Source organism: Hibiscus syriacus, unplaced genomic scaffold, assembly GCF_006381635.1.
Source record: "Hibiscus syriacus cultivar Baekdansim isolate YM2019G1 unplaced genomic scaffold, ASM638163v2 tig00111402_pilon, whole genome shotgun sequence".
Taxonomy (NCBI): Eukaryota; Viridiplantae; Streptophyta; class Magnoliopsida; order Malvales; family Malvaceae; genus Hibiscus; species Hibiscus syriacus.
The window spans coordinates 3,430,776-3,444,367 of record NW_024063082.1 but is presented as its reverse complement, the minus strand read 5'-3'; the positions used below and the strand labels follow the sequence as shown (position 1 = coordinate 3,444,367).

Sequence of the window (13,592 nt, the reverse complement as noted above, 5' to 3'; positions counted from 1 at the left end):
ATTTCCATTGTTTTTTTCTAACGTTTAAACGCGAGGGAAATCCAGACCATTGTATTTTTTGGTCAACTTTAAAGCGTCAGAAACGTTTCGGGCGTATGATCTGGGTGGTAAACAAATAGCAACTAAAATCTAAGTCCGAAATGCTTCTGAGTACCACCCAAATCATAAGTCTGAAATACTTCCGATGCTCATCAAAATCCAAAGCTCATATGGTGCCAAGCAAAAGGAAATCAAAATTCAAATCTCATATGATGCCAAGCAAAAGGAAATCAAAATCTACAACTTGATTTTGAACATTGATATGATATGTTCAGTTGTTATCATGTTGGGATTTTCTCGTTTTTGATTGCTTGGATAGTTGTTCTCTTGCTTCTTCAAGTGTCCTTAGCTTGTAATTTATAGCTTGGAATGTGTTGATGTTGTATATTATTATTAAATTAAAAACAATAAACATATATATTACATATTTATTATTATCTTTGGTTAATGTTGTTAAATTAAAATTTCTAAATAATATTTTATAAAATATCAAATAATCAAATAATTTTTTGTGCAAATGAAATTATTAAATTTGTAGGTGGAAAACATGAAACACTATTAAAAAAAATTGAAACATAAATTACATAACTTTAAAAGAAGTATCGATCCTTTTTATAAAAGGTATGGACACTTTCAATATAATAGGTAAAAATATGATGTAATAGGTAGCGCTTATATAATGTAATAGGTATCGTTTATATAATGTAATAGGTAGTGGTTATATTGTAAAGTGTCTATCCTTTTTATAAAAGTGTCCATACTTTTTTCACTGTGGAAAACATTAATTTAAGGTTATCTTTTGAGTGAGTTTTAAGATTTTAATTTAGTAATTATAGGCGTCTAATGATTTATTTTTTACGTTACGATATATATTTAATGTTGTTAAATTAAAAATTCTAAATAATATTTTATAAAATATCAAATAATCAAATAATTTTTTGTGCAAATGAAATTATTAAATTAATATTGTAGGTGGAAAACATGAAACACTATTAAAAAAAATTGAAACATAAATTACATAACTTTAAAAGAAGTATCGATCCTTTTTATAAAAAGTATGGACACTTTAAATATAATAGGTAAAAATATGATGTAATAGGTAGCGCTTATATAATGTAATATGTATCGTTTATATAATGTAATAGGTAGTGGTTATATTGTAAAGTGTCTATCCTTTTTATAAAAGTGTCCATACTTTTTTCACTGTGGAAAACATTAATTTAAGGTTATCTTTTGAGTGAGTTTTAAGATTTTAATTTAGTAATTATAGGCGTCTAATGATTTATTTTTTACGTTACGATATATATTTAATGTTGTTAAATTAAAAATTCTAAATAATATTTTATAAAATATCAAATAATCAAATAATTTTTTGTGCAAATGAAATTATTAAATTAATATTGTAGGTGGAAAACATGAAACACTATTCAAAAAATTGAAACATAAATTACATAACTTTAAAAGAAGTATCGATCCTTTTTATAAAAATTATGGACACTTTCAACATATTATAATAAAATAGGTAAATTTGCAATATAACCGGTATAAATATACCGGTTTACTTATAAATTAGGTAAATATAAGCACTACCTATTACATTATATAAGCGCTACCTAGTATGTTATTGTACTTTATAATATTTCCAGTTAAATAATATAACATAATCGGTATAAATTTTAACCGGTCACTTGTTTAACCGGTCACGCCGTATATTAGCCGTTTTTTAGGCGCCGCACCGCAGAACTACCCGTAAAGGTCCATGTAATCTTTTTCAAAGTATAGAATACCGTTGCCAAAGCTGTTTTGAAAGAAATTATAAGCTACGTCTTCTTCATTCGTTGTCTATACACTCCTCCAATAATATCGCGCCACATACAAAAGCTGTCTCTAAAATTTTGGATTTAACCGAGGCTTCAATCGCCGCTTTTAGGTTCCACGAAAAGCCATTGAATTTTGTTTCTTTTCAATTTAGACCTCCTTTGGCATTTTTTATCCCTTGGATGATGATAAATTAGTATTCGTTTTTATATTGAAAAAATTAGAAAGTTAATGGGCATGATATTATTAAAAGCCTAGAACAAACGTGGTAGGGAAGGGATTTATTTGATAATATATCTCAATTTTAAGTTGGTCTTCACTCGAACAATTTTGAATCCATGAATGTGTCGGTCCTAGTATTTTACAATATTCATTGCACAAACCCCAAGTGTGTATCTCCTTACAAATTGACACTATTTGTTACTACTATTTATGATGTGGGGTTGGCTCAAAACGGCTGCCCAATTAGAATTCAATGTGTCTTAATGTCACAACAAGTTGAATTGAACCGAAAAATAATATATAAGGCAGCCTCAATTTGGAGAATAGTAATAGTTTGTAAGGCTGGAAAGTTTTGGGTCTTTATCATGAAAATTTTTTGGAAGCAAATGAAAGGGGTATTATAAAATGTAATAGAACCAAGTGTTTAATTCATGAAAGACTCTTGAGGTATCTTACCAATTTCCTAGACTAGTTTATGTGCAATTTGTTAGGCAGTAGTTTGCTCCATTCACAAATGTCAGTTCCTAACATTTTCTTAAGAGATCTAGTGTCTCATTCAACTAGACCAAGTGATTTTTGGTGTAAGTTCGGCCTTTAAAACTACAAAATAATCCTTTTAAATGTACAAGTTTTAGGAGTTAAAATTATTATTATACCAAACTATATCACTATCTCCATGGGGTGTTTAGAAATAAATGTAAGATCCGAAGGCTAAAGGTGATGGATAAACAATCCAAGTTGTGTTTTTAACAAAAACCATAGGCTGAACTTCTCCGACAGAGAGTCCATTAAATACTCCGATCCCATCCACCACACCCGCTTCCCAAGAGCTGGCGAACTTGTGTCTGCAAACAAGTATTCTATAAATCTGTCAGCTATAGTTGTTCCCAGTGTCATGCTTGTTGTGCTAAATCCTTGGAGCATGTTCTGAAATCCGAGTCCCACATTCACGGTCTCTATTATTTTGGTGAGAGGATCGACTACAAATACAAGGAACAAAGATTTTGCAAGTGCAGAGGATGGTTCGAAGGAAGTCCGGCATGTTTTTGTATGGAATGTGATGTTAAGTTCCTTGTTGCATGTGCTTATCCACATTCAGTGAAATCCAAATTCCACGGCCATCTTTTCACTCTTAAGGCCAGTTTTATCGAAGATGAGTCGAGCTAATATTATTGTGATATTTGCGGAAAGGAAAGAGATCCAAAAGGCCATGCCTATTACTGCACAGAATGCCAAGTACCCTTTGTTGCTCACATAAGTTGTGCGCTGAATTCGGTAATTCCTAGTTTATTAGGTTTTTTTTTCTTTCTAAACAACACATATTTGACTCTTTATTTCCTCTCTAAACTTTGCATTTCTTCTTCTTCTTTGTTCTCTATGTAAATGTATTAAGTTCAATGAAGTCTGAAACCAAAATCCATGCTTTTCCAGGAAGAATAAACTGCAGCAGCAAAAGAGGCATCCCCTTCTCTAAGGTCGGAATATATATTTATGGTTTGGTGGTGATTGCTTTGTTGTTTGTAATAACTGGGTGGTTGTGTAAGCATTTTTTAATATACTATTAGATAGATACTCTAACATGAATGACTAACAACTCTAAAATTTCCAATTTCATTTGCATCAAAGTATTTAACCAGTTTGATGAATACTGACGCCAAATGGAAGAAGAAATTTCAGGGCAGGCTGAGAGAGAAGTGTCCAATAATGAGTCGGAGGAAGATGACCAAAGCAGCAGTGATCGAATATTCAGAAATGCAAAAGCAGAAGAACGAGGAAGAAAATTAGTTGTGCTATTGCCACTAATAATGACATGAATATTATCACAAATCACATAACCAAAAAAAAAACACCTTGATGAATGATGATCAATGACTTGCATACAAAGATTTTCATGTCCAAGAAAATTTAGAATTTAAAACAAAGCTATTTAAAGAAATCAAATGAGCAGATTATGTCCCTCCCCATTCCACATCACACAACAATACAACGACACAAGACATCACAGTGATCTACCAATCATTCTGAAAATGAAATTCCAAATGTCAGAGGGGTACAGGGAGTTGCCTTACCTTTTTCAGCGGCTGATGCCATTGAAGGGGGGCGAAATAACAATGATCATGTAAAATTATTCTTCCACCTCTTCATTCACCTGCTGACTCCCGTCCCCACCTTTTACTGCTGCTGCTGCACGCCTCTTGTGCTTCTTGCTTTTCGCTTTTTTGGCTTTCATTCGACGTTTTTTCTCATTCGCATCGACCCAGGTATAATGGGAGGGTATGTGGAAAGGATCAATCTCTTCCTTATACCGATGACTGTCGCTATCACTTGGCTGACCAGCATGAGTCCCTCTCATCCATGAAATCCATGATGTTAAACCCTCTGACTCTCTTGACTTGGAATCCTGGAAATGGGCAGGGCTGGAAAGAGGGGTTGAGAACTCCTCCATAGGTTGAAGCTCCTCAAATTTCGTGAAAGTGACAAGGACCCGAATAGTTGGAACAATCGGTATGGCAACCTGGAAAAGGCAAAAATGAGATCAATATCAATCATTAAGAACTTAAAATACCAGGACTTGAGAAAGATATTTTGCAGCAAACAGCCTGATAACAAATGTTCAGAAAGCATGATAGTAGCTGACCAAAGGAAGAGAGATTTATGTGAAGCGGGTGGTCCGGATGAAAAAAATGCATTGGCGTTAGAAATAAAGCATGGTTTATGCATACAATTAAAACCTAAACCATATTTCGACCATAAAACCAAATAATTAGCTTAAGTATATATCTTTAATTACCTTTACAGGAAATGTACCCAAGGGCAGTTTAGTTGTCAAAAGCTCTCTCAGTCTTCTTATAGCCTTGACCTTGTTGGCTAATATGTCAAGTAAAGGCAGAAGTTCCTCTGTCTTTAAAGGGAAATCGGGTGTTAACCACAAAACAGGTCTTAAGCCCTTTTTGTACTCACTCTCGTGTTTAGCATCACTAGGGCCCCCCTTCTTCTTCTTCTTGCTGCCTTTATCTTTACCCTTCTTGCCATCAACATCTTCCTTTGAAATTTCTGAAAGTGATTTGTGTCTATCAACTTGCCTCTGATTGCTACCTTCAGGGGCCAATTTCGAGAACTTTAAAATCTTTGAATCCTCGGGACTATCACTATTCTTTGAGCCTTTCTTATTCCAGCCAAACCAACTCTTCTTATCCTTAGCAACATTGTTTGATTCACAAATTTCATGGGAACCTCCTGAACCATTTTCTTGGCAGTCAGAGACTCCATTCACATCATCATCACAAAGGCCATCTGGATTTCCCATACGAAGTGCCGAATCCAGCTGCATCCGTTCTTCAGCTGTTAATAAATCATCATACGCATCATTCTCATTGCCATTTGCCATCCTTTCTTCATCATCTACAGAAAAAAGCTCTTCATCAGTCATTGCACCCGGAACCCTCCTTGACTTCACACTCACTGTCACATGAAGCATATCATGCACTTTAGCCTTCCAGTTCCCAACCATCACACTTTTCTCTTGTCGCCTCCAATTCAAATTAGGAACAAGCTCAGCCTGAGTAACATCAATACCAGGCCTATACATATTAGTTTGAGACATTAATGCTACTTCATGAGCAACCTCTGATTCTGTTGGTTGTTGACCGGCCCCCTCCAAAGCATTTGTAACTTCTTTTTCCTTATGAGAAAGAACAATCAAAGAGCCTGGAGGAAGAAAGAGATTCTCATCCACTGAAGTATAGCCTTCCCCTAGAAACAGGAATGTTTGGTCTGATCTTTGAATACGGAACCCATCAAATCCAGCAAGTGTCATATCGGCACGGAGATTTGAACCTCGCTTCCAAATGCGGTAAGTGTCTGATGGTGCAATGCGGCCAATAAATGGAATAACAGAACTTTCAAAATGAAAAGTTATCTCCATGTAAAAGTCACGGATACGAGCTGCTGATGCAACAATTCTGGGAAGTCTACGACACCACTTAGCCCAAGCAAGTGGCTGGTAGTGTCGGGCAATGATCATAGCAATTGCCTCTTCCCTTGTGCATACTGCTTCTTGCAAAGCACTCCAACCATGCTCATTTTGAAGACTCCAATCTGCTCCAGCCGCCATTAAAATCTCAGCTGGGATTGGATCTCGCAAACGCACTGCTAAATGCAGTGGAGTCTCCCTACCTGGGACATCACGACGATCTATGACTGCTGAGACAGCATCAGCCTGAAGCTCAGCCTCAAGAGATTCAGCTTCAGTATTAACGTCGCCAGCCTTGGCAAGCTGAGGGAGAGTCGACATAATGCGCCTAAGCCCAGCATAGTCACGTTGGGCAACAGCTAAATGGACAGGACTATGGGCATACTTGGAAAGATCCTCCATGGTACTATACTCTGTCTTTCAGTTTCTAATCCTTAAGCTATGATTACCTCCATCATAAACCTAACACTAAAAACATAAAATTTAACAGAAAAACTCCATCTCAAATTTTCCGAAGGTTCCGAAACTGCCAAGATTAGGGCTTTTAGGCTTCACCATACAACTTCAAAACTAACTACTATGAAATTAAATCGAAGCTAATAAAAAGCTCGGCAATGCTTTAATTGCTTCGCAATTTCCCAAACGCCTTCCATTTTTGCTAGCGTTAGTTGCATTTACACGAAGTTAAAGCTCCCACAGAGATAAAATCTGTAAATGTAACCCCCAAAACAATGAACTCCAATAAGTAAAATTTACATAAAACAATTAAAAGTTAGCCTTTTTCTCCCCCATAAAAAAACAAGTAATAAATTTACAAAATAAAACAATCAGACATCAATGTTTTAACTGTTTTAAACTAAATTATTTAACATTTTTTTTAAAACAATAGCAAAATATTCATTTGTTTTTCCTGTCTTCTCCAATTTTTTTCGTTCATTATCTAAGCTGCCAAAAAAAGAAGCAAAATATACACAAAAAGGAAGGCAAAAACAAACCTGAGGAAGCAAAGCAGCATTCAAACAAAGATCCGCTAGGCAAACCGATCAATTAGGTCTTTCATTTTCACAAAAACAACAGTTAAAAGTTGAAGCTTTAAAGAGCGATAGAGAGAGGGGGGATTAAATCGAACGGTTAACGTCAATTTCAAGATACCCGATCGAGGGATCACGATCTTAATCTTTGAAACAGTGACTGGCCTCCACAGCACGAGTCGAGCTCAGCCCTCCTCCAAACTCGTTACTTAACACAGAGATCTCTACTCTCTCACGCAGATTTTTTCTTTAATGAAGTTTCTCTCTCTAGAAATGTAATCTTTTTTTGGTTTTCTATGTATCCATCTCCTTCGTCTCTGCAAATTTTCAGGTCCACTGGCTTAACTATTTTCTCCTTTCTTTTCTGTTTTCTCTTTGGTGAAATTCTACATAAGGTCCCGTGTCTTTTTACTGGATTTAATCTGTTATTAGTTGATTAAACCTTTTATTATACTTTGATCCTTTCAGATTTTTTATGTTTACAAAGTATGTTATCGGGCATAAATCAAGTGATTTGGTTGAAGAGATAGTTGTTATCTCTATAGATTTATTTTGGGTTCGAACATGTCATCTCCAATAGTATTTGATCTTTTATTGTCAAATAATTAAAAGTTTTTCATATACTATTTTAAAATCCCTCCAGATTAATAAAAAAAGTATGTTATCTGAATATAAATTTATTTTCAATGCAATAGGTGAATTAAAAATTTAATTATATAAAAATATAATTTACATTCGATGAATTAATATTGTTATATAAAATATCTAAATTATTCAAATCTTTAAAAATTATAAATTAAAATATATGTATTCTTCAATTGAAATAAGACTCAATTGATTATATGATAATATAAAATTATATATTTATAAGTATTATACACATTTTCTTTTTAAAATGTGTAAAATATATCTCTAATTCTATTAAAAAAGTAAAGGATTATAAATTATCAAATCATTGTAAAAGGACTAAATCCATCGGAAATGCAATCTGCGCGGACTCTCTAAAGAATTTGACTTTGTTTCATACCTTTAGCCGAGCGGTGCGAAATTACTAGTGCTCACATCCACAGCAGTAATTTTGCCGGGACTAAACACTACAGTAATTCATAGATGCTGTAAATCAAAACAAAAATTAAATTTAAAAGCGTTAAAAAAACAAAAACTAAAATACAATCAATTATCAATAACTAATTTAATCTTGTGATATTTATTTTTCTTTAAGGTTTGTGTTGATTTCTATATATTATACTAACTTTTTTACTTTGTTTAATCGATGGTGATATTAATTTGAATATTGATTATTGATGGTCGGTTTTTTTTTTAATATTTTTTAATAAGAATAATTTTATTTTTGTGATATTTATTTTTTTATTTTTGTGACATGTTTTCTTATATCTTTGTGACACCTTTTTGTCTTTTTTATTAATTGTTTGATCGTTCTTTTTATTTTATATTTTCTTATAGTTAGATTTGATGACGCTACAACTAATCAATATATCATTTATTTGTAATTATGTTGATCTTTCCTACTATTGACCCGTAGATTGAATTTGGATACGCTATCTTGCGTTTATTGATAATTTCTCAAGACGCTCGTTGATTTGCGATTTACGGTGATCTTTTAATAGTTTATTATCTTTTTGTGGTTCGTTTGTCGATGCAATTGGATTTATTTGTATTTATTTTTGTTCGAGTCTTTTCATTGAGTTTTTAACATTTTCCATGTATGGTCATTGTATGATATAAAGTTGTTAGTTTCAATCTTATAGAAAAATATTTAAATTATATATTTAGTTTACGATGATAATTATAAATTTTTATTGTAAATATTTTCAGACGATGAATTCTATTCAAAAACAGAAAAATTATGATCCTAATAACGAATATATTGAATTTGGATAACACATATCTTTGGATAATAACAACCAAAATAGTTTTAATGAACTCATTAAAACAGATTACTTAAAATTGTACTTGTGAACTTAGTTTTTTTATACAATTAATATATCGTACATGTCAGATATATTATTTTATTATAAATTTAAAGAGGATGATTAACGATTTCTTAGTAGGTTAATTAATATATTATTTAAAATTTAAAATTATTTAATTAAATATTTATAAGTATAGTCTAATGAATTTGACAATTATTTCGCTTACAATTATAGAATCGTTACAATAAAATTCCATTTGTATGTCTTTGTTATTGTTAATAAAACTCACAACAGAAAACTTGATATAAATCCTATAAATCGAATCATAATTTATGATATCGCTTATTAGAAATTTGTTAAAGAAAAAAAGGTAAACGAAGTGTTTCTGACACATGAAATAGATTATGAATAAAAGATGAGATCGAATGTGATTCTCGACAATTCAATATATCTCAAATCACTCTTTCAACCTCTTATAAAATTATATGTACAACATAGATTTCAATAATTATATAGATCATAAAAAATAAAGACATCCTACGGAGAAAGCAAATTCATTAATCAATAATCATTATCCCATAATAATTTTTTTTATCTAAATAAATTTAATTGTGAAAATCCTTTGGCCATTATAATTACAATAAATCTTATCTTAATTATCAATTAATATTTGAGTCAATTTATAAAATCATCTGTTAATAAAATGTTTTTTATTTAAAGTAATTATAATATATTTTTAAGCAATTGAAGTTATCATTAAACTCACAATTATAGCACACGTAACCAAAAATTAAATAATCTGGGCGATTTATATGGTATTACACGTTGATAAAATTTTTAACCAATTGACAGTAAATACATTTTACCGATGCAACGATTCAAATTCATAACCTCTAGGAAAAATAATATTTCAATTTACCACTACAGTCATTTGATGAGTTTAACCCATAATAAAATTCAAATATAACATTTTAAAGTTTTCAATACTTCAACATTAAAACAAAATTTCGTAGGTTCTATTTTTTTAAGGAAAGCCTCGATAATTGTTAAAGTGTTTTTTTAAATTTTTAATAATAAACAAATTTAAACTAATAATTCTATTTAACTAAATTATGAATATAAAAGGTACTCTAACTTAGCCACTAAATGCATAAATTAAGGATGATGCTTCCATGTTCGACGAGTATTGATGAACACGGTTAATGATGAGCATTATTAAATCAATTTATAAAATGTTAAATTATAAAGTACTAAACGTATAATTATAAATTATTTAAAAATTAAAATGTAGTTTAATTAAAATAAAATATTTATTTAACATTAGTTTTATACTTTTATTTTAATTATAATTAGATCAAATATTAATTTAGGAAATTTATAAACCCTAATTTATTTTCATACAGTCGTCGCCGTTGGTGTTATTGCAGCCGTCGCCATCGCCACCTATATCATCTTTCAACATCGATGAACGACAAAGACAAAATCGACGGTAAAATATGATATTGGCGCTGACTTCAAATCTATAAAAATAAATTAGGGTTTATAAATTTTTCAAATTAATATTTGATATAATTATAATTAAAATAAGATTATAAAACCCAATGTTTTATAAATATTTTATTTTAATTAAATTATATTTAGATTTGTAACTAATTTATAATTATACATTTTAGATTTTTTCATAAATGAAGAGATTAATAATGCTCTTTAACTAACCAATAGCATAACTTAATAGCAATAAATATTTTTGCTTTATTAAATATAGAATCTTATTTAGTAATAATTAGTGTCTTAATTTGTCTCCTCAAAGTGAAAAGTAATAGATCATAGTACAAATTTCAGCTACCTAAAATCTTTCGAGTAAAGTTTCTTTAAAAACAAGGAAACCTTATCTGAGAATTGAAAGAAAATAATAGGAACTTGTACATCGATTCAATCCAACCGACTTTAATTAATATTTATTATCTAATAATAAGATATACTTAAATTTATTTGAATTGTCTAATTAAATTATTAAACATGAAAATAAAGTTCACAAATCGAATTATCTAATTTAACTTGTGAATTGCTCTATTTCAATTCGAAATGTCATAATAAGATATTAAAAAAAATAACCAAGTATGAAATGATATGTCATGGGAATGGATAAATTCATTAATGCAATAATCTCCAGGCAATGGTAAGTCCAAGTACTCCATGTAACTTGGCTTATTGCAAAAGTTATAATCAAGAAGTGTGTAGAATGATTTGGAATTATCAAAACTCAAACCACTCTATCGTTCAAGCATGATCCAACACTTATCATGTTTCCTTAAACAATGAAGAATTGTAAAGGATAAGAGAAAGTGTTTTATAATTTTCTAACCTAATTTACATAAATATTCATAATATTGTAAGTTTATAAATTCATAACAATTAGAATGAACAAATAAAAGTATTCAACCTTTGATCAAAAATATTATAAAAGAAAAAATATCAAAAGTTAAAAAGATTATAAATAGATATTGTCTTGTAAAATGAATCTTAATGATACAATGAAGTGTTATTTTTCCTTAGAGATTTCATATTCGATTTACTATGTCTGTAGGGTGTGTATTGTTAATAACAAAGTAAGATTTTGAAAATATATTATTTTCTATTCACTATAGATTACTCAAAAGAAAAATTACGGTAAGAAATGATGACATCATGTAAACAAACATAAACTACAATAGAACAGAAATAGATATAAGATCGAATAGCATAAAAAAGGGAAAGCGATCGAGGAAGGACAATTCAAAGAAATTTTATTAATTCTTTAAATAAACCCAACCTTACCATATTAAAAAATTTAATATTTAATTGGAAAAACTACGTGATACGAGTTAAGACTTAAACGAAAGCGTATCAATGAACACATGTATATATGTATACATGTGTTGGCGAGGTGCTTTCTTTAGCTTGACAAGCACATGCTTTGCCCTTAAATACTGTATTTGGTCCCCCGTTTTCCCATGTAGTCTGTGATTTCTCATAAAAAAGTCGCAAGATACTTTACAATCTTGTTCCCTTTTGCTTTTTAATTATTTAATTTTCCTTTTTAAGAATGAAAGCATATAGGTATGGTAGTTTATGCATTTGTATCTATTTATATATTTTATCTTATTATTTATTTTTTCCCTAAAATTTTATAATTAAATTTATCCCTTTAGGATAAAATTATTCGTAAGTCATTCTATATTTAAAATATCTTTTAGTTATTGACAACGCACACACATCTTACATACATAATTATTTAAACTTAAAAAGTTTAATAAAATATTTTTTAATCACCAAAATCGTTTATATATTTATATTTAATATTTGTAATGACTTAAAGCCTGAAGTCAACCTTTTGTATGGTTTATATATACATTAGGGCCCGATTTTAGCTGTGTGATAATTGGTTCCAAGGTGAATATTTTGTGTTAAATATAAAAAAAAATGGCTGTCCCTTTTTTCCCATATGTATGGGGTAAGGGGGAGGTAAGATAGTAGGCTGCCCCCAACACCAGGTTGAGAGCAGCTTCCGTAGGAGACCTCCAAATTATGAAATGCCCTCCGTGGGACTTGATCCCACGACCTCAAGGTTTAGAACCTTGTGTTAAATATATAATCACAAATCCCCAAAAACCAATACAGGAGTGGAAGGTCATTTTCAGAATTGTATGGGTGAAGTGTGTTAAGGGTACACTGACAACTGTCACACCATTGATATAATTATGACGGCAACTGACCTTCTACTTCACATCTCACAAAGCAACTTATAATTATATGCAGTTGGTGCCGACTCCCAACTCCTATATATTTCATTCATCTATAAGACATTTATGGGTCAAGAATCCTAACTACTAAAATCTGATACTTTGGTACTATAATTATAGTTAAAGAGTAAGGTCGCACAACCATGATAAAGAAGACAGAATCTGAAAATATATAGAAAAGACAGGATGAACAAGGTAAGAGATGTTCAATACTAATATATATATATATATACACGTGGACAACTTTTATTTCATTTATTTATACTTGATTATGGGTCATATATATATTAGTATAATACTTCTGAATATTTTATAATAATTTAAGATATTTGGATGAATATAAATTAGTGATTGAAATTAAAAATTAAAATAATAATATTTAATAAAAATAACCTCAATTGTCAATCTATATTCATATGATAATTTTAAATTAATATATATATATATTTTTTAATTTTGGTTGTGTACTTGGCTTAAAGACAAATTAGAAGATGTGACTTGGTTTGGCTTGGAATTATCAAATATTATGATATGAACATACTTGATTTTGGTCAATGTTTCTAATATTGTTATGATTTGATGTGAGATTTTTATTGTTGAGATTCTCCCCCCCCCCCCCACAAAATCCAAACTCATCATTTTTCAATCATTATTTTCTTTTGAATAGAACCTAATGATTCAACAAATGAAGACATCTCACACGCAAATTGTTTGTCCTAATTTGAAAATTATTTAAGCATTCTTATAAGCCACATTCATTCTTATATTTCCCGTTCTTGTAGTTTAGGTGGAC

General features: G+C 30.5%; 1 protein-coding gene across 1 annotated transcript; it reads right to left on the bottom strand.

Annotated features, from left to right (window-relative positions):
- Positions 1-3,934: 3,934 nt before the first annotated feature.
- Positions 3,935-7,411, bottom strand: LOC120162189. The gene is made up of 3 exons (XM_039172364.1): positions 7,048-7,411; positions 4,871-6,760; positions 3,935-4,594 (listed from the first exon to the last, which is right to left on the bottom strand). The coding sequence occupies exons 2-3, from the start codon at positions 6,452-6,454 to the stop codon at positions 4,205-4,207; spliced, it is 1,974 nt and encodes a 657-aa protein (XP_039028295.1). The 5' UTR covers positions 6,455-6,760; positions 7,048-7,411; the 3' UTR covers positions 3,935-4,204.
- Between the last annotated feature and the right edge of the window lie 6,181 nt (positions 7,412-13,592).

Coding starts and splice junctions, on each gene's coding strand:
- LOC120162189 (XM_039172364.1), bottom strand. CDS start 6,454: ATGGAGGATCTTTCCAAGTATGCCCATAGTCCTGTCCATTTAGCTGTT. Junction 4,595..4,870: donor TGGGTACATTTCCTGTAAAG/GTAATTAAAGAT, acceptor TGCCTTTTCCAG/GTTGCCATACCGATTGTTCC.